Raw genomic sequence first — 19304 nt, forward strand, 5'->3', positions numbered from 1 at the left:
GGGGTTTAAGAAACGGTGCCGAGGCACCGAAAGCCTTCTGCCGGTCCCCGACTTCAGTAACATTCCGCCCAGGGCGCCCCCCCCAGTGCCCTACACCCTGTAACTACCGTTGGTGATGTGTGTGGGAGCATGGAGCACAGCGTTACCGCTGTGCTGTACCTTCCGTTACTGAAGTCTTCTGCCGTCCTGAAGTCTTCTGATCTTCTCATACTCACCCGACTTCTTTCTTCTGGCTTCTGTGAGGGGGTGACAGCGTGGCTCCGGGAACAAGCAGTTAGGCGCACCAAGTGATCGAACCCTCTGGAGCGAATGGTGTCCAGTAGCCGAGAAGCAGAGCCCTTAACTAAGAAGAAGTAGCTCTGCTTCTCTCCCTTCACTCCCACGCTGCAGGGAGCCTGTAAGCCAACAGGTCTCCCTGAAAATAAAAAACCTAACAAAGTCTTTTCCAGAGAAACTCAGGAGAGCTCCCCTGCGAGAGTCCAGTCAGTCCTGGGCACAAAGTCTAACTGGGGGGGCGTGGAGGGAGGAGCCAGTTCACACCCAGATTAAGTCTTTTCGGTGTGCCCAGGCTCCTGCGGATCCCGTCTGTGCCCCATGGTCCTTTTGGAGTCCCCAGCATCCTGTAGGACGTAAGAGAAATATTTTTTTTTCTCCCATTGCTTGGCAACATGGTTTGTTCCAGGCACAGTTACTTGCTTTTATTGCTTTACTTACAAACATGAATCAGGCCATACAGTATCTCTCTACTTGTAGAGTAGAACAAAAGTCTGTACACATGGGAGTTACACATACAGTACAATGAGTGCTGTGACAAGTTTATTAAGCTCCAGGTATGTGTCGATCGAACCTTTTAAGGACCAGGTTTTATACCCCCGGACCTGCTGCCCTCATGCTATAGTTGTGCATTACTCACATGCGTGCTGCGGACCCTTCTGTCTGCTCTGACTCCATTGCATTTATAGATGCATCCAAGCAAGTAAAGGGATCACTAATTCCTATGTTGATAACAAGGGGCTACATACAGATGCTGGTTTCAAATAAATTTCACATGACAAAAGAAGACAAAAACACTGAGACTGGGTTGGGTATGAGTGACCGACGCCGAGATCCCGGGGTTGAGTATGCCGTTGGGGGGGGGGGGGGGGGGGGGCACACACGGGGGGGGGGGGGGGGGGGGGGGTGTTAGTGCAGCGAAGCCCCTTGTTTGCTCGCTGCGCTCGCCACAGGTTCTATTCTCTCGTGGACACCCGTGAGTGGGAATAGTCCCTGCTAGTCGACATGCAGACTGTCAGGATTATGTGAGGTCAGGATACAGGCGTCGGTATTGTGACCGGCTGTCATCTGACCGCCGGTCACATAACTACATCGTCTGGGGCTGATGTATCAAGTGCTGAAAATAGTGAAATTACCCATAGCAACCAGTCACCATCAAGGTAATAGGCCCTACACACTGGGCGGTATTACTGAAAGATATGAACGATCTCGTTCATTAATGAACGAGATACCGTTCATATCTTTCAGTGTGGAGGCACCAGCGATGAACCGTTCATCGTTGGTGACCTGTCACTTATGCATGCACGCCAATATGGATGATCTCGTCCATATTTGCATGTACTGCTATGGAGCCGGGGGGAGTGAAGAAACTTCACTCCCCCAGTCACTGCCCCCCCGCCGCCGGGTCGCCCGTCAGCCGTTTCAGACATCGGGCAGCTCGGCGGCGGATCGCATAGTGTGTAGGGCCCTTAACATTTATCAAGTACATTGTATAAAAGTAAAAGCTGCTTCACTTTTTTCACTGCTTGATACATCACCCCACTGTTTGGCTAATATAGTTTGTGGGAAGGTAAATATATAATACTTTCAACAGAATAAGACACAAAAACTGGCTTTAGAAGTTTATTACAAAGTCACTTCAAAAACAAAGTTCCTTAAAAAAGGACAAATTCTAGCAAGTGTATTTCAATTTTCTTGGTGTACGCAGACATTCCATTGCTAAACATTGATGTGACATATAAAACAACATTATAATCCTGACATTTACGTTATCTACCTCATTAACTGTTTTTTTTTTTATGGCTAGTGGGTTAACAAAATAGCTAACTTGTGAAACAGGACCAATAAGTTTATTGAACAGCCAATCAGTATAATCTTTACCAACTAGTGTATAAATGGCTGTATTGATAAGATCTACAATATCACATTTAAAAAGTAATAATGACAAAATGGAGACAGTGTGGGAATACCAAGGGCACAAAAGTTCATAGGCCATTAACAAGGATCTTGTACTGAAGTAATAAGCTGCATTATCACAAACATCAGTCCTGCCCACAAAATGGCTGCCAACCACTGTTTGCAGAAAATGGATGAACTTAAAAACAGAGAATACTTCCCAGGGGTATGGTATAGAAGAGCTACAGTGTTTAGATCTACAGTCAATAGATCGACACCAAATGGTCGAAAGGTAAAAAAGGTCAATAGGGTGAAACGGTCAACAAACTGTTGATACACTTTTTCATTTTTTTTTGGACAAAGACTGTATGTTTCATAATAGGTCAATTACATAATGTTGACACTGATGCAAACACTAGGATCATATAAACAATGTCATGTTAATATTATGACTGTCGATATATTATGCCACATATAAAAAAATGTATTGGATATTTTCATGACATAACCAAAACCTTTTGCCAATGTAGGGGCAGATTTATCAACAAGTGATATTCTTGTCATCTCTCGTTACTAGATTTAAACAGTGCTCCAACCAATCAGCTCCGGTCACGTGTTTGAAAAATGACAGGAGCTGATTGGTTGGAGCGCCATTTAAGATTAGTAACGAGTGATAACAAGAATATCACTCGTTGTTAAATCTGCCCCTTAGATTTTTCACATTTGGTCTCTGCAACCTTTGTCATAATTGCTTGGAATTTAAATTCAATTTCTGCAAAGTTCATTGCAGTCCTGCCAAGTTTTCATCTGTTTTACTTTTGCCTGGCAATCTTACAGCCAGGGCATACATTTTAAAGATCACTGTGAGATGCCAGACTAAAGTACATTAACATTAATCTAATATAGATCAGGGCGATAGATAAAATTGGAGTGATACATACGGATATACTGAAGGTTGGCGTACATTTGAGCGTTATTGTGGCTAATTAGTCACACTTCACACGGCTGAGATGTGAGATGGGCTGTATCGTCTCGGGATAAACAATGGCTTGCTACCGTTCCCAGATTAGGAAGGAGCCGGTGAGTAACATTTAACGATTATGTGATAATGCCGCTTTCCAATTGCATCTAGACTTAACCTTTTGGTGACAATGACTGTTTCAACATGGATGCCACAAATAACGGCTATACATGCATCAGAGGCTGAACAAATTCTATCAGTCTGATACATTATACAACTTGTAACCTCAGCAAGTGGACTTGTGTTAAACAGTTTACAGCTGTTTAATATTTGAGAATTACTACATTGGTGTCTCAAGTTAATACGGTTCTGGTATGAATGGTCGACCATGTTATGGTCGGCAGTCATTAGGTCGACCACTATTGGTCGACACATGAAAAGGTCGACATGTTTTTTTCTTCTTTTTTTGGTGTAGTTTTTTTTCGTAAAGTGACTGGGAACCCCAATTAGTGCACTGCATCCCCTCGCATGGCTCGCTTCGCTCGCCATGCTTCGGGCATGGTGCCTTCGCTCCGGTACCGCTTCGCTCGGCACAGATTACCGTTCCAATCGTAGTCCACGTGGATCGTAAAGTATGGAAAAGTTCCCCAAAAGAAAAATAAGTTAAAAAACTCATGTCGACCTTTTCATGTGTCGACCATTTCAATGTCGACCAATAGTGGTCGACCTAATGACTGTCGACCATAAAATGGTCGATCATGTGAATGGATACCAGTTAATACATCTCTGTAATATATTGTGCATTGGCATAGATCACTGTTGGCATACGGTTCTCAATCACAGGATACAACCAATGTATTGTACTGTGCATTATTAGGCTGCAGGCCATCTATATGCATATTTATTTCATATATTGGGGTCTTTTCATGAAGCAGTGAATTAGAGAATTGAGCCAGCGGAAAAGTTGTCTATGGCAGCCAATCAGCTGCAAATGATAAATGTTACTTCAATGCTAATTGGTCACCATGGGCAACTTCTCCTTACTTTTCACTGCTTCATGAATAGACCCCATTGTGAGATATGACATATGAATCACATCACTGAGAAAATACAGTATATGGTGATCAAAAAGGGCGTAATTTAACGGTTAATGGCTGCATTGCGTTTGCTTAATTGCCAATCTGTCCAGCAATCCTATATAATAAAAGGCTAATGCTGCTCCTCACCTCTATGGGAGGAATTCAAGTGTTTTACCCGCCGGCCACCACTAGATGGCACCCGACAGAGGAAATCACGTGTTGCTCCATTCGGCAGCACACACAGTTGTCAGCGCTGACATTACAGTTACGTTGTTCCGTCATTCTGACAGGCTAGTAACTAGTTACAGATAAGTCTAGAAAATGAAAATACTTCATAGTAGTAACTGTGATAATTATTTAATATTTTAGGCACTTTCCTGATATGTTCATGGACATTTGTTGTAAAAATAAGAGTTTACAGTTAAGAATGTGAACCAGCTTCCTTCAGTCACATTGGTGCACAGGATAAAGGTACTATAACCCACAGTCAGAGGTTCATAACAATTCTTGTTATGTTTACAAAATGAAAGCAGACATACGATTGGTTACAGCAATTCTCTCCTGCACAGTAGCTTTCATAAAAGTGACCAGCTATGTATGACTATTGCTCTTCAATGACACATCGAAGCAGCCATTTTGTTACCGCTAGAGCCAATTACTGTAAAACTGCTTATAGGCTTGGTAACTGCGTGTAGGCAAAGGCACAGCTTTTGGTAGTGTTACTACTCTACATGGTATAATGTGTCTATATTGCTTTATACCAGCAGCCTATATGGAGTATTTCCAATACACATTCACGCAGGCCCGCAATGTGCAAGGTTAATTATTAAATATATTATAGCCCCAAGACAGAGTTCTGTGTTGTTTGCAAACGTTTCTACACCTTTCCAAGTATAGTATTTAAGAGTTGCGATAGTCTGAGAACAGTATTTATAAAGCTAGGATTGCTAAGGAGATAATGTTCTGTAGTAATATGAAAACATTTACTGTGAATATGTGGCCTTCCATAGTTAAAAGACTGCAGCTACAAGTGTCTATGGCTGTACGACACTTGTGTATCCTGTAGTGCATCCTCAATATAGGACTTAACGGTAATTTTACTAGAGTCTGGGAAGTAGAATAAAGTTTTGATATAATGCAAAATAAAACGCATCCTCCAGTTAAAAGAAAAAAACGGCATTCATTAATAAATATATATACTGCCGTCACTGGTTATCTGTCCCGAATTCTACAGATAGAGGAAACTGCATCAAATTCTGCTAATGGATTGGGTACGGGTGTCCGGAGGTCAGCATACCGACACTGGGATCCTGGCAGCCAGAATGCCGACAGGGAGACGAGCACAACGAAGCCCCTTGCGGGCTCACTTCGCTAGCCACGCTGTGGGCTCGGTGGCTCGCAACAGGTTCTATTCCCACTCTATTGGTGTCGGTATGCTGACCGCCGGGATCATAACTACATCCCCTGCCAATAGAATCCCAGTGTGCAATTATCTAGATACAGCATCCAGGAGACAACTGAAACTGCGTGTATATATATATTATATATATATATATATATATATATATATATATATATATATATATATATATATATATATACACACATACACATACATACATACACACACACACACACACACACACACACACACACACACACACAGCACAAAGCCCACTCTATATCAATTGTACAACTCCTATTTCTTGCTTGATTCTGCTTAGAACAACCGGCAGGATATGACCAGCATGCAGTAGGCTCCCAGTGTTTTTTCTTTTCACATCATATTTTAAGCCAAGGTGAACGTTGTTTGCCCTTACAGGGTGTTTTAAGACTACTAAAACTATGTGAAACAAGGGATTTAGATAAAACCAACACTAGTGTGCAAATTCCATCCAGGGACAGACAAGCAATTCTTTACAGTACATTGGAATCTGTACTGGTGATGCACAGCTCATCAGATCTTAATACCGCTGTAATTTCATTTTTTTTTTTTTTTGTTAACCTTTCATAAATAATCCAAATCAATGTGTTCAAGAAGAATCTGTGATTCTCAACTGTTATCATTGCTTTATTATATTCCTTCCATCACAACTCGTCCTACAAGACAAAAGTTGTAAAATCATCAATATCCAAAATGAAATGCAGAAAGAAACATAGAAAAAAAAAAACAACATAAAAAGGAACATGAAACCAAAATAGCCATTTCATTCTGCTCTGTGCTAAGATGTGTGCTGAAGATTATAGCAGGTGCCCACCCAAAAAGCATTTAAATACATTTTCTGTTAAACATGTTTTAATAACAGATTACCATAATTTGGGTACATAATTTATTAAGTCCATATAAGTTATGTTACTAATACGGGCAACCCGTTGCTATGCCTCCATAACCCTGGTAACTAGGTAACATGCATTATGAAAATTGGTTGCTAACTTGTATTAAGAGAGGACAGAGAACTTAAGGTGTGTACACGCGGTGAGATATTTGCTTTCGATTTTGACTATATAGTCAAAATCGCATGAAAAGTTAGTGCAAATCGCAAGGTGTTATGCCGCTTGCGATCCCAATTCAATCCCGATGCGCACTCCCGCAGGGTCGGCATCACAAGAAAAGATAGACTGTGCAGGCAAGTCAATCCTTGCTAGATTGGTCTACTATCTAGTTCATCTCACATGTCAATGACATCTCACATAAGCCAAAATCTCACATAAGCCAAAATCGTAAGCACACATAGTCCATATCTCAAGAAAAGTTAGTCAAAATCTGTGCTATCTGGGCTCCGGGGAGTTCAAGGGAAATCACAAGTGAAAATCGGGCCTAGCAAGGATCTCACCGTGTGTACACACCATTAGAAGTTAAGTAAATTTGTCTAAAAGAACCAAATGACATTTTCAACTTGGCAACATCTGTTAATTAGAAAACGGTTGAAAAACACAGAAATTGATTCAAACACTGTAATTAAGGTTTGGGTTATTATTACTTCTAGGTAGGACATGAGATCAGAAATATACAGTAGTTTAAATGAAATAAAAGATACATTAAATATAAACATCAATACATGTGCAATTTACCTTTTTAGATGGCCTTTGCTGATTTTTAATATTTCCTATCCTTGACGTTATAATCTTGACTATATCTTTGGCGTCATTTCTTTCTATAAGTTCACCATCAATACTTTTCTGTAAGCAGATATAATAAGAGCTAGTTATTGACATTAGAACTCCAGATAATTACTTTGTTGCATTCATGTAATTTATGTTGAACTATGTGGGACATTTAAGCCACGTAGGAGGTGTTGTATATATGTGGACAGTGGTAGGCGCTGCTGAGACTATCCTGGATTGGCAGCACTACCATGCCCAGGAATCCCTACTGTTTCTTGGGGTACAGGGTCGATAGTGTCTAGGTCGACGCCTATTGGTCAACAGTGGCAAGGTTGACACTAGAAATAGGTCAACAGAGCCATTAGGTCGATATGAAAAAAGGTTGACATGAGTTTTTCATGTTTTTTTTGGTGTCGTTTTCTTTTTTTTTCATTGTCGACCCAGAGTCCGGATACCAGTTCTTGTATGGTAGGGGAGAGAAACATTAATTTGCCAGAACCATAGAACAAGGTAGACAGTACAAGAGAAAAGTCTTAGTGACAGGCTTTGTCTTTGCGTGATACTGTAGATCATTTTTTTCTTCCTAATAGGGTTCCTTTTCTACTTTTTATTCTATCTAGAGACTGAGGCGTTGCGGCAGGTTTAAAGCGACCATACAGAGGGATATACTAGCGATCTTGCAAATCTCTTTTTGAAAAAAAACCCAAAACATATTTCAAAGGGCTGGGAGACCGCCGGTCAGCATACATCCGTCTGGATCACGGCAGCGGAATGCCAGTGGGGAGGGAGGGGGGCAAGTGCAAGTAGCCCCTTGCAGGTTCACTGAGCTGGCCACGTTGCGGGCTTGATGTCGTAGACACCCACGAGTGGGAACAGTCCCTGCTAGTCGGCATGTTGTCGGGATTCTCGTGGGGGGGGGGGGGATGTTGGAGGAGGTATTGTGTCCACATAACTACATCCCATTTCAATCACTGGGGTCTATTCATGAAGCAGTGAAAATAGTGGAGAAGTGAGCCTGTGGAGAAGTTGCCCATGGCAACCAATCAGCTGCTCCGTACAATTGTATAGTATGCATATTAGAAATGTTACTTCAATGCTGATTGGTTGCCATGGGCAACTTCTCCACTGGCTCGCTTCTCCACACTTTTCACTGGTTCATGAATAGACCCCACTATACTTTGAAAAGAATCAATTACTGAAAACTAAGCGCAGATTTAACCAGAAGAATTGCCTTATAACAGCAGATATACATGTTAAAAGTCAGAAGCCAACCGCAGATTATTAACTTGGGTGAACACAGATGATGCAGGAATCCTATCAAGATTGTAGCGTGTGACCAGGCAGAAGAAATCCCCTAAACTGGCTTACAGAGCGCCAGGCTAGCATGCACAGGAATAATAAGTCCCCCACCAGTGGCAGAACCTGTGAGTGGTTGGCCCAGGTGCAAAAATATACTCTGGAGAGGTAACAGGGAGAGGCAGTGGGTGACAGCGGTACAATCACACAGTCCTACTCACAGTCCTGTGCTATGTGGAGAGGAATATACCTTGGTGGGGCAAGTATGCTACTGCTCAGACTCTAGTTTTTCTGTCCTCCAGGGAGGTCTTATGCCCTATCCCAAGATGGCTGCCAAGATCAGTATTGAGAATGTGCAGGGGCCATCTTATTTCTTTACTGTACAAGACTGTGTAGTGACATGGGCCCAAATGCTGTTCCAGCATCCCTGCACAGCTACACATTTGCAGTATACATTCACCATCTGGTGATCTGTATGACACCCCGATCCTCTCCAGCACCGCCCCATCACCAGTGTACATGTAACAGTAAGTATGGCTGAACCTGCCATCTATCAGTAAGCCAACACTACTGAATAAGTAACTGAGCTGCTCATAGTTTGAGTTATCCGCTGGTGTGTGCCTATATAGCTCTGCAATATGTACACCTGCACACATCATTTCCAACAGTGGGAACACAGCGGCCACTGTCCTGTCTGTGAGAGGAGCCACACCCCTTGCTCTTTCCTCAGTCCAGCACTTGGTCAGTCAGGCTCTGACAGCGACAATTACCCCAGCTGTGAGCTGCCTCTAATTCACAGACTGCTGGGATTCAGGAAGAATTCACAGCTCTGTGAGTTAGAGGCAATATGCGCCTGCGAACATCAGCGCTGACAAGGCAGCAGGACTAGTCTATCAGTCCGACTCAGATAGCAAACTGGTGAGGCTGCGCGCACGCACGCACACACACACACACAAAGTCAACCCCGCCTCCCTGAGGTAAGGGGCAGGTTCCACAGGCTGTGAGGCCCACTCTGCTCCCTTCACTGAGCCAGTCGTCTGACTTTGATTAGAATGGTCGTGCGGTGGCCCCGGGGCAAAACTCATCGCTGGTCTGGAAGGCAGTGGGCCCCTTATTCCCCATGGGTCTAGGTGCAAAGCACCTGCTGCACCAATGGCAGTTCCACCTCTGCCTCCCACAATAACAGCTTTATACAAGTAAACATTTCAGGAACTTAAAAGAAATCAAACAAAAAATAATGATCATAGGGTATGTATTACAATTTTGTAAACTAAGGAGTATTTTGTGACTAAGGCCCAGATTTATCAAGCCTTGGAGAGTGATAAATTGCACGGTCATAAAGTACCAGCCAATCAGCTCCTGTCATTTTTCAAACACAGCCTGTAACATTACAGTTAGCAGCTGGTTGGTTGGTACTTTATCACTCTTCAATGCTTGATAAATCTGGACCCAAATCCTTAATGTGGCCTAATTGCATGCTTTTACCTTCTTAGACCCCAGGTATGGATAGAATTTCACGGTGGGATAAGCTCTGATGCCTGCAGATTGGCATGTCTGCCCATGGGCTTGGCAGTCCACTTTTCCAGCCTTTACTTTACCTTTAAGAAGCTTTAAAAAAAAAAAAAAAAGTGTCAGGTTAAGCAGAGGAGGTTTTTCCCATTCAAAGTCAATTGAAGGTAGAAAGCTTTTTTAAGTATTCAGTATACATTTTAATGTGCACACTTCGTAAATGATGCCTAGAGGCAGCCACTACATACTCAGAAATGCAAATCATTAACTAATGTTCACAATCTGACATGCAGAAAAGGTAACGATCAGGGTAACTACAGTGAATGCATAATGATAAATTCCAGCTGAAGGAAAAGAAACTAGTGGAGCGTATGTAATAAAACGAACAATGTGCCATACACAAAACCAACCAAGGCCTGTAATTTTCCTAATGCCGCTTAGAGTACGAGTCCGGTGGCACTGGGTAACCACACAATGCAAATATGACAAGGGTATTAAAATAAATGTGAAATACAAGTTAACACAGGGGCTATTTTGTGTATTATTAAAGTATTAATCACATGCCGGTTGTAGTTCCAGATCTAGACAACTGCAACAAATTCAACAAGTGCTCTAAAAGACAGATGAATGAAGAAATTAATGAAGGAATAAATAAGTACTGTATCAAGCATCACAAACCAAAAGCATAGCGGAGGCAGGATAATCCATACAGAAAATTCCTTTGACTTCATGCTTGGTTTGTGCTCAGACATGCACTGTCAAGTGTGGGACCTTATTATAGACTGGTGTGTGCCTTTACAATTTATGTCCAATCAACTGAATTTACCACAGGTGGACTCCAATTTAGCTGTAAGAACGGTCTCAAGAATGATCAGTGGAAACAGGATGCACCTGAGCTCTTAGTTTTCTTAATTTTTTATTTTTAATAAATTTCCAAAAATCTCAAAAAAAAAACTTTTTCACGTTGTCATTATTGGATATTCTGTGTAGAATTTTGAGGGGAAAAAATTAATTTATTCCATTTTGGAATGAGGCTGTAACAACAAAATGTGGAAATAGTGAAGCGCTGTGAATACTTTCCGGATGCACTGTATATAGCTTTAGCAGTACATACATACATATTGTGGCTTGCATAATTATTCAATCCCTCAACAGATTTGTCTGCGTTACAAATGACACACAGATTGTTCCAGACAATTTTATTGTGAACAAGGAGACTCTTGATGTAAATTTTTAAACTCCTAATTGATGATTTGTCTGCAGATAGAATAACAGAAAAATGCTGCTAGCAAAAGTATTCAACCCCTGCAGACTAGTACTCGGGCAGTCGCACCTTTAGCTGTAATGACACCATTAAGTCTGTTGGGGGTAGGTTTATTCCTGGTTCTCACAATTTTTGGGAGTGATTTTTGACCATTGTTTCTTGCAGATTTGCAATTTTCACATTTTGCTGCAGATTCTCAATTGGTCTGAGATCTGGGACATTATTTACAAATAGGTTGTAAAACCCGATACTTCTGTGCGTGTTAATGCAGATATTTAAAATGGCAAGGCTTTTACTTGCTATGAGGGTTATTTAGGTTTGTTAGCAATTGGGCAAAATCATGTTGCACTGCAGGAGGGGCAGATGTAACATGTGCAGAGAGATTTAGATTTGGGTGGGTTATATTTTTTCTGTGCAGGGTAAATACTGGCTGCTTTATTTTTACACTGCAATTTTGATTTCAGTTAGAACACAGCACACCAAAATGTTACATCTGCCCCACTTGCCGTGCAGCGTGGTTTTGCCCAACTGATAACTTTTTTTGGTTTACTAACAAACCTGAATAAAGGCCAAATGTCTTGCTAGTAAAAGCATTGCCCTTATTAAAACCGGGCATAAACACGCTCCGAACTGTTGGGTTTTACAACCCGACACTTGGTCATAGTACAACACTCACCTTTCTGTTGTTCAACCACACCATTGTTGCTTGGGATCACTGGCCTGCTGAAAGGTTACATTTCTCCTAAGTTTAGCTTCTAGCAGACTGGTTGTCTGGGCTGTATTTCCCTGTATTTTGCACCAGCCATGGATCCTTCAATTTTAACAAGATGCCCAGTCTCCTAGGAAAAGCATCCCCACAACATGATGGTGCCACCCTCACAGGTTTGGTTCAATTTGCTGACGGTCGGGATGCCAGTGGTCAGAATACTGACCACGGCGCATCCGATGGTCAGAATCCTGATGGCCCTCTAACCCTAACCTACCCTCCCATCCCCACACCCTAACACCTTGGTGCCTAAACCTACCACCTCCCCCCCACCCTCGCAGCCTAAACCTAAGCCCCCCGCCAGCCTAACCGTCGGGATTCCGGCGACGGGATGGTGAACCTATTCGGAATACAGGTGTCGGCATTCGGAATAGCGTCAGGATTCCGGCATCAGTATTCTGACTTGCGGAGTCCCAACAGCCCCATACCTGACCGGATCCCCACCCCCATACCTTACTGCTGGGATGGCGTTTGGTGAGAAACTGGCAGTGTCAGGTCTGTGCCCCACATAGCGTTTTTGAATTGGCTATTTGTATTCAGCGCTCTGGATAGGATTGACTGGTACACCATCACTACAGTCTCAGCCCCTGAACTCTGCAGCTCCTTCAAAGTAAGAGTTGGCCTCTCTGCCAAGTCTTCCTCCTTGGTTGGACGCTGAGTACTATGGTACGGTCTTGTCTAGACAATGCCTGAGTGGTAAGTAATCCAACTTTCATTTACTCACAACTCATCCACCAGTGCTCACTGGCATGTCCAAGCACTTAGATATAATTTTGTTGCCTTTTCCTATCTTCTACATATCTATAGATTTATCTTGAATCTTCTTAGAAGCCTCTTTTTGGTCTTCATTCTCACAGCTTTCCTTCAAACTCACAGTGTGACCAATGTTACCTAAGGGCTCTTTAATCCATAAAATCTGATTTATTTATTTATTGTTATGGTAAAGGCGTGAAAGCCAGTTATTAGGCAATATCTTTCCTCTGTGTAAACTTGGAGCTTCCACGACACAGGTGTTGAATACTTATGCAAGCAGAATTTTTCAGTTTTTATAGAAAAAAAAAAAATCTTTGTAATAAATACAAATATATTATGTTGAGTTTTTAGGGGAATGAATACCCTAATATGTATGTATACAAAATAAAACAATGCATAGTGTTAACAATACACCTGCTGAGTAAATCACTGGTAGTCTATGCTTACCCTAGCCACATGTTCAAATTCTGGAGCGAAGCTCCTACACGGTCCGCACCACGGGGCATAGAAATCCAAAACCCAGTGTTCGTTGCCGTTCAGCACTTTGTCATTGAAGCTTTCGGGTGTCAGATCAATAGCAACTTTAGGCAAATATCTGCACAGAAGGGGGTAAAAACCAGGAAATTAGACCAAAAGGAGTAAAGTGGTGCTTTATGTTATAAGCTAACCTACTCTACATTTCTTTTATATGTTACAGAGTATTTGAGGTTGAATAGAGGCAAATTGCCCATCGTGTTCAACCTGTTCATATATTTGTTATTTTTTTAAATAAAGCTCAAGAAAACTGGACTAGAATGACAGAGGACATTGATATAGTTAAAGGCTGGGGGACACTGGACCATGGGACTGCAGATGGGCACTAAGGAGCCGGCATTTTAACTAAAACCTGTAACTTTAAATATAAGCTCCTCCCCTTCACAACTTTCAACAAGCCAGTGTGTTTTAAGTGCCCATAGGAGCCCCAGGTAAGTTCGGTTGTATTGCATTTGTAACTCTTCTTTTACTTTTGAGTCAGACTGTGCGCTGTACGCCGCTTGTGGCGGAAGTTCAGCAACTGCAGGGAGTCGGGACCGGCTGGCTGTCATGCAGCCACGGGGGCGGGGGAGTGGAGTGGGGTAAGCTAGAGTAGATCAAGTAGATTTGTTTAACACAAGAAATGCAACATCCAGCAGCTTATTAGAGGAACTGCAAAAATAAAAACAAGTGTCTACGGGGACATAATGGTAAACATGAACCAAATGATTGAGGTGGGGAGAAAAAGGAAGCACACTGCTTTGGTAGACAATTAGTTGTTTTAAAGATATACGGTGGGATGTAATGGTGTCCAAGATTGCCGTAGGTACGGCATGCCGGACGATCTCGGATGTTTTTTTAAAGGGGGAAACACTTACAATGCAAAACCGTGCCTTGTAAGTGATTGCCCCTTTAAAAACCCGTCTATTCCATCCCGCCCATAGTACTTTCTAGTTCTAATCACAGTTTCATTATATATATATATATATATATATATATATATATATATATATATATACATACATATATATATACACACACATACAGGATTAGGACTCTATGCCCACTTGAGAGGTTTACCAAATACAGCTTTTCCTCCTGTTCATTCAGCAAAATGTATATATCAGCTAGGGAGAGGTTTTTTTTTCATAGCCTTTGATTACACCTCAGCTGACCTAATGAAACTGATTCTTAGATTTATAGGGCGACACAGATAGTGCCAAATGATGCTGTTGTGACAAAGTGGTCTATTCATGAAGCAGTGAAAAGAGTGGAGTAGTGATCCTGTGGAGAAGTTGCCCATGGCAACCAATCAGCTGCTCCGTACAACTGTATAGTATGCAAATTACAAATGTCACAGTACTTTGATGCTGATTAGTTGCCATAGGTAACGTCTCCACTGGCTCACCTCTCCATCCTTTTCACTGCCTCATGAATAGACCCCCTAATATACAAGAGCAATAAAAATGGACAACTGAAAAGCACAGATGACACCCAGAGAAAAGCAAAAGTATTTCCTAAAAATTGCAGGATATCAACCAGCATTCTGTAAACAGAAGTCATCTGACGGTGTGGAATACTTTTAGCAGTTACAGGCTCTAACAACACTACAATAGAAGTATACACACACACATATAATAACTTACGAAAGTCCCCAGTTCTTTAGTGCATGGGAATCTCTCTGCCAGCCATTGTAAGAACTAGAACAAACAAGAAAGATCCTAGTTATAAGATGGAATTTTTATATTTAAGCAAGTTGTGTTACTTAGACCTGCGCAATAACCTACACAAAACGTTTTACTGACTCCACTTTCTCTGTTCCTTGTATAGAAGAGGAATGGTGGGTGACAAACTAAATTGTATATAGAAGTCTCATGGGTCCCCACTAGGGGGAGGGGCATGTTAGTAAATACAGTAAAGTGGTAGCTTAGGTTTAACATATTATGCACTCCACTGTGGAGCATAATACACAAGACAGTATATACAGTAGCTCTACTTACTTGTAATAACCGGGATTGTCCCGATTTGCTGGGTAAAGTCTAATTTCTGGGTATGCTTGAACATATTGCTGACTGCAAAGGGAACTGTATTTTTGACAGTCAACACTTCCAACATTGATGAGTCCAGATAAATGCTGAAAAAGAAGCAATCACAGAAAGTATATTAAACCAAATTGTAGTGCATTGTATTACTGCTGAACACATCCTGAGACTGGCCCGCACTACGGAGGCTGTTCAGAGTTCTTAGCAAACCAAAAAAGTTAGCAATTGTGCAAAACCATGTGCACTGCAGGGGAGGCAGATTTAACATGTGCAGAGAATTAGATTTGGGTGGGATATATGGTTTCTGTGCAGGGTAAATACTGGCTGCTTTATTTTTACACTGCAATTTAGATTTCAGGTTGAACACACCTCACCCAAATCTAACTCTCTCTGCACATGTTACATCTGCCCCAACTGCACTGCACATGGTTTTGCCCAATTACTAACTTTTTTGGTTAACTAACAACTCTGAATAACCTATGTCAATGTGTCTAGAAAAGGATCATGTCACACATGCATATGTACATAATTCTCCCTGGCTGCTGTATGAACTAAATAAACATACCCTTGTATAATTAACTACATATTGATTAATGTTCTATTATTTCCCCCCTGCCAGCATTACATACGGCGATAGAAGGAAAGCAGTGGCAGTGCTGGTATACATGCACAATATACAGCTAGTGCACCAATTCACAAGTTCACAACATACAGCTAGTGCACCAATTCACAAGTTCAATAACTACATTACACTGACAATAGCAATCCAATACATATGGAACTTCCATGTATATACAGAACCAGTGGACGGGGATTATTTCAGTTCCAATTGTACGGTTCTTGTAAACATTTCATTTTCTTAAAACACTCCCAAGTTTTCTCAAACATTTGTATTTATTAATACAGCGTTCCCGATTCACAGTAGCACACAAAGCAACCGCGCCTAAAGAGATCCGGATGATTTCAGAGAAATCTCTTGCACCAGATAACGAGCTGGTACAAGTGTGCGCTAATGGTGATGTTGGTTACTTTCACAAGTAGTATCAATCTATAAACTGCACAGTGGGGGTAATTCTGAGTTGATCGCAGCAGGATCTTTGTTAGCAGTTGGGCAAAACCATGTGCACTGCAGGGGGGGCAGATGTAACATATGCAGAGAGAGTTAGATTTGGGTGTGGTGTGTTCAATCTGCAATCTAAATTGCAGTGTAACAATAAAGCAGCCAGTATTTACCCTACACAGAAACAAAATAACCCACCCAAATCTAACTCTCTCTGCACATGTTACATCTGCCGCACCTGCAGTGCACATGGTTTTGCCCAACTGCTAACAAAGTACCTGCTGCGATCAACTCGGAATTACCCCCATTATTCGAAAACGGGTGTGATAGAGAAGAAAGACATAGACAGTCATTAGGTCTTCAGTAAAAGGTCGACACTGTCAAAAGGTCAACACAATTTTTTTTGGGATATTTTGTGTTTTTAAACATTTTTTACCCCAATTTGTTGAAATGCTACGCTCGCCACACTTAGGGCGCGGTCACTCGCTCCATTCCGCTTTGCTTGCCACAAGGTTACTAATGGTGACAGTTTGTGACATGGATAGTCAATTTTGATTAAAAAATGCGTCCCCTCGCGGGCTCGATGGCTTCCTCCGCTCACCACAAGCTTACTAAAGGTAATAGTTTGTGACATGGACAGTAAATGCAGCAAAAGTTGTGAAAATGTCAAACAACCCTAAAAAACAAGTGTCGACCATACGTCGACCCTTTGACCCTGTTGACCTTATGCTGTCGACCTTTTGACTTTCAATCAACCAACTCCCTTTGAAAAAAACGAGGCTTAATTGTATCAAATGTCATAGTTTTAATAGTACACCAATTATAAAGCAATAAAAGCAATGCATTAAAATGCTATAAACAATTCCAGCAATATCCAGTTCACTATTAAATGGTAATAAAATGCAAACGCATATAAAGTTGAAATATATGTATCTATAGACTGTTTCTATTCTTACTGAGGACTCCTAGCGCAGTGATTTTCTTTGGTACTTTCGCCATTTGTAATCTTTTAATTACTTAGCGCCGGGAGACCTGGTAGAGCTGTCCTATTGTATTTTGTGTGTGTAACTTTCACAAGTAAATGTATAGGAGCGCTGCAGCCAACTTTGAATCTAAGCAGCGAGCAGTATTTATTTCCGAGTACATAATGCAGCTGGCTATGTGTGCAACTCTTAATCAGGCCCCGGGTAAGATTTATCAAAGCTTGGAGAGGGATAAACTGAAGAGAGAGATAAAGTGCCAACCAATCTGCTCCTGTCATTTTTCAAACACAGCCTGTAACAGGACAGAAGCTAATTGGTTGGGTACTCCACACGAGTGTCCTTAGATGTCACCGACGTTAAGCAGAGTACACATTAGACGATATATCGTCAGATAAATCATTCAGACGCAGATCGGAACGATATATCGGCCATATAATCTATTAGTGTGTACCCCCAAATCGCGCCCTCCCGCGGGTCTTTTGGTAGGTCATCCCGTCAGGCATTCTGCACGCCCAATGGGATGATCCTGGCAATGACGGCATGCATGCTAAATGGAGCCTTTCAATGTGTACGGCCGACCGATATATCGTTATCATTTAGTGTGTACCCAGCCTTAGCCTGCACACAAATAATAAACTTCTCAAAATGCAATAAAACAAGTCTAAATGCCAGGATGACAAGACACAGATAAAAAAACCCATCCATTTACCCTTGCCATACGTTTCCACTCTGGCATCAGGGCTTGGCACGGTCCACACCAAGGCGCATAATAATCCACCATCCAGATTTCCTCTCGATTCCGTCCCTTTACCAGTTCATTAAAATTTGCAGGTGTGAGAGTGATAACGGTGGGATTGCGAAGATCCTAAATTGAGAAGATTATTTAACATTTGGAAGATTAAGGAAGGCAATACTCTTATGGCTTCTTGAACATCAACAGGCAGACAGCAACATTTTGTAAAACATAACTCTAGGGGTACAGCCGAAAAAAATAAAAAATAAAGAAAACTACGGATCATACAAGTTACATTATATAGATGACAGTGCAAAGTATTTCATAAAAAAAAAATAAGATTTTAAACCTACCGGTAAATCTTTTTCTCGTAGTCCGTAGAGGATGCTGGGGACTCCGTAAGGATCATGGGGATAGACGGGCTCCGCAGGACACATGGGCACTTTAAGAAAGACTTTAGGATTTGGGTGTGCACTGGCTCCTCCCTCTATGCCCCTCCTCCAGACCTCAGTTAGAGAAACTTTGCCCAGAGGAGACGGACAGTACAAGGAAAGGATTTTTGTTAAACCAAGGGCAAGATTCATACCATCCCACACCAATCACACCGTATAACTTGTGATAAACTAACCAGTTAACAGTATGAAATTCAACATAGCTTCAGTCGGAAACTGAAAGTAACCATAACATAACCCTTATGTAAGCAAAACTATATACAAGTCTTGCAGAAGTAGTCCGCACTTGGGACGGGCGCCCAGCATCCTCTACGGACTACGAGAAAAAGATTTACCGGTAGGTTTAAAATCTTATTTTCTCTTACGTCCTAGAGGATGCTGGGGACTCCATAAGGACCATGGGGATTATACCAAAGCTCCCAAACGGGCGGGAGAGTGTGGATGACTCTGCAGCACCGATTGAGCAAACAGGAGGTCCTCCTCAGCCAGGGTATCAAATTTTTATAATTTCGCAAACGTGTTTGCCTCTGACCAAGTAGCCGCTCGGCACAGCTGTAGTGCCGAGACCCCTCGGGAAGCCGCCCAAGAAGAGCCCACTTTCCTAGTGGAATGGGCCTTG

General features: G+C 41.9%; 1 protein-coding gene across 3 annotated transcripts in view; it reads right to left on the reverse strand.

The window, feature by feature from the left end:
* Positions 1–1883: 1883 nt before the first annotated feature.
* DNAJC10 (DnaJ heat shock protein family (Hsp40) member C10) overlaps positions 1884–19304 on the reverse strand; it is a 136458-nt gene continuing 119037 nt past the window's right edge. For all 3 annotated transcript variants that reach the window (XM_063933323.1, XM_063933321.1, XM_063933322.1), the window contains 7 exons: positions 18210–18365; positions 15416–15549; positions 15062–15115; positions 13350–13497; positions 10096–10218; positions 7282–7389; positions 1884–6309 (listed from right to left, as the gene is read on the reverse strand). In XM_063933323.1, coding sequence (XP_063789393.1) covers positions 6298–6309; positions 7282–7389; positions 10096–10218; positions 13350–13497; positions 15062–15115; positions 15416–15549; positions 18210–18365 — 735 coding nt within the window. In that variant the 3' untranslated portion in view covers positions 1884–6297. The remainder of the gene's footprint in view (positions 6310–7281; positions 7390–10095; positions 10219–13349; positions 13498–15061; positions 15116–15415; positions 15550–18209; positions 18366–19304) is intronic.

This window comes from Pseudophryne corroboree, chromosome 7 (assembly GCF_028390025.1).
Source record: "Pseudophryne corroboree isolate aPseCor3 chromosome 7, aPseCor3.hap2, whole genome shotgun sequence".
NCBI lineage: Eukaryota > Metazoa > Chordata > Amphibia > Anura > Myobatrachidae > Pseudophryne > Pseudophryne corroboree.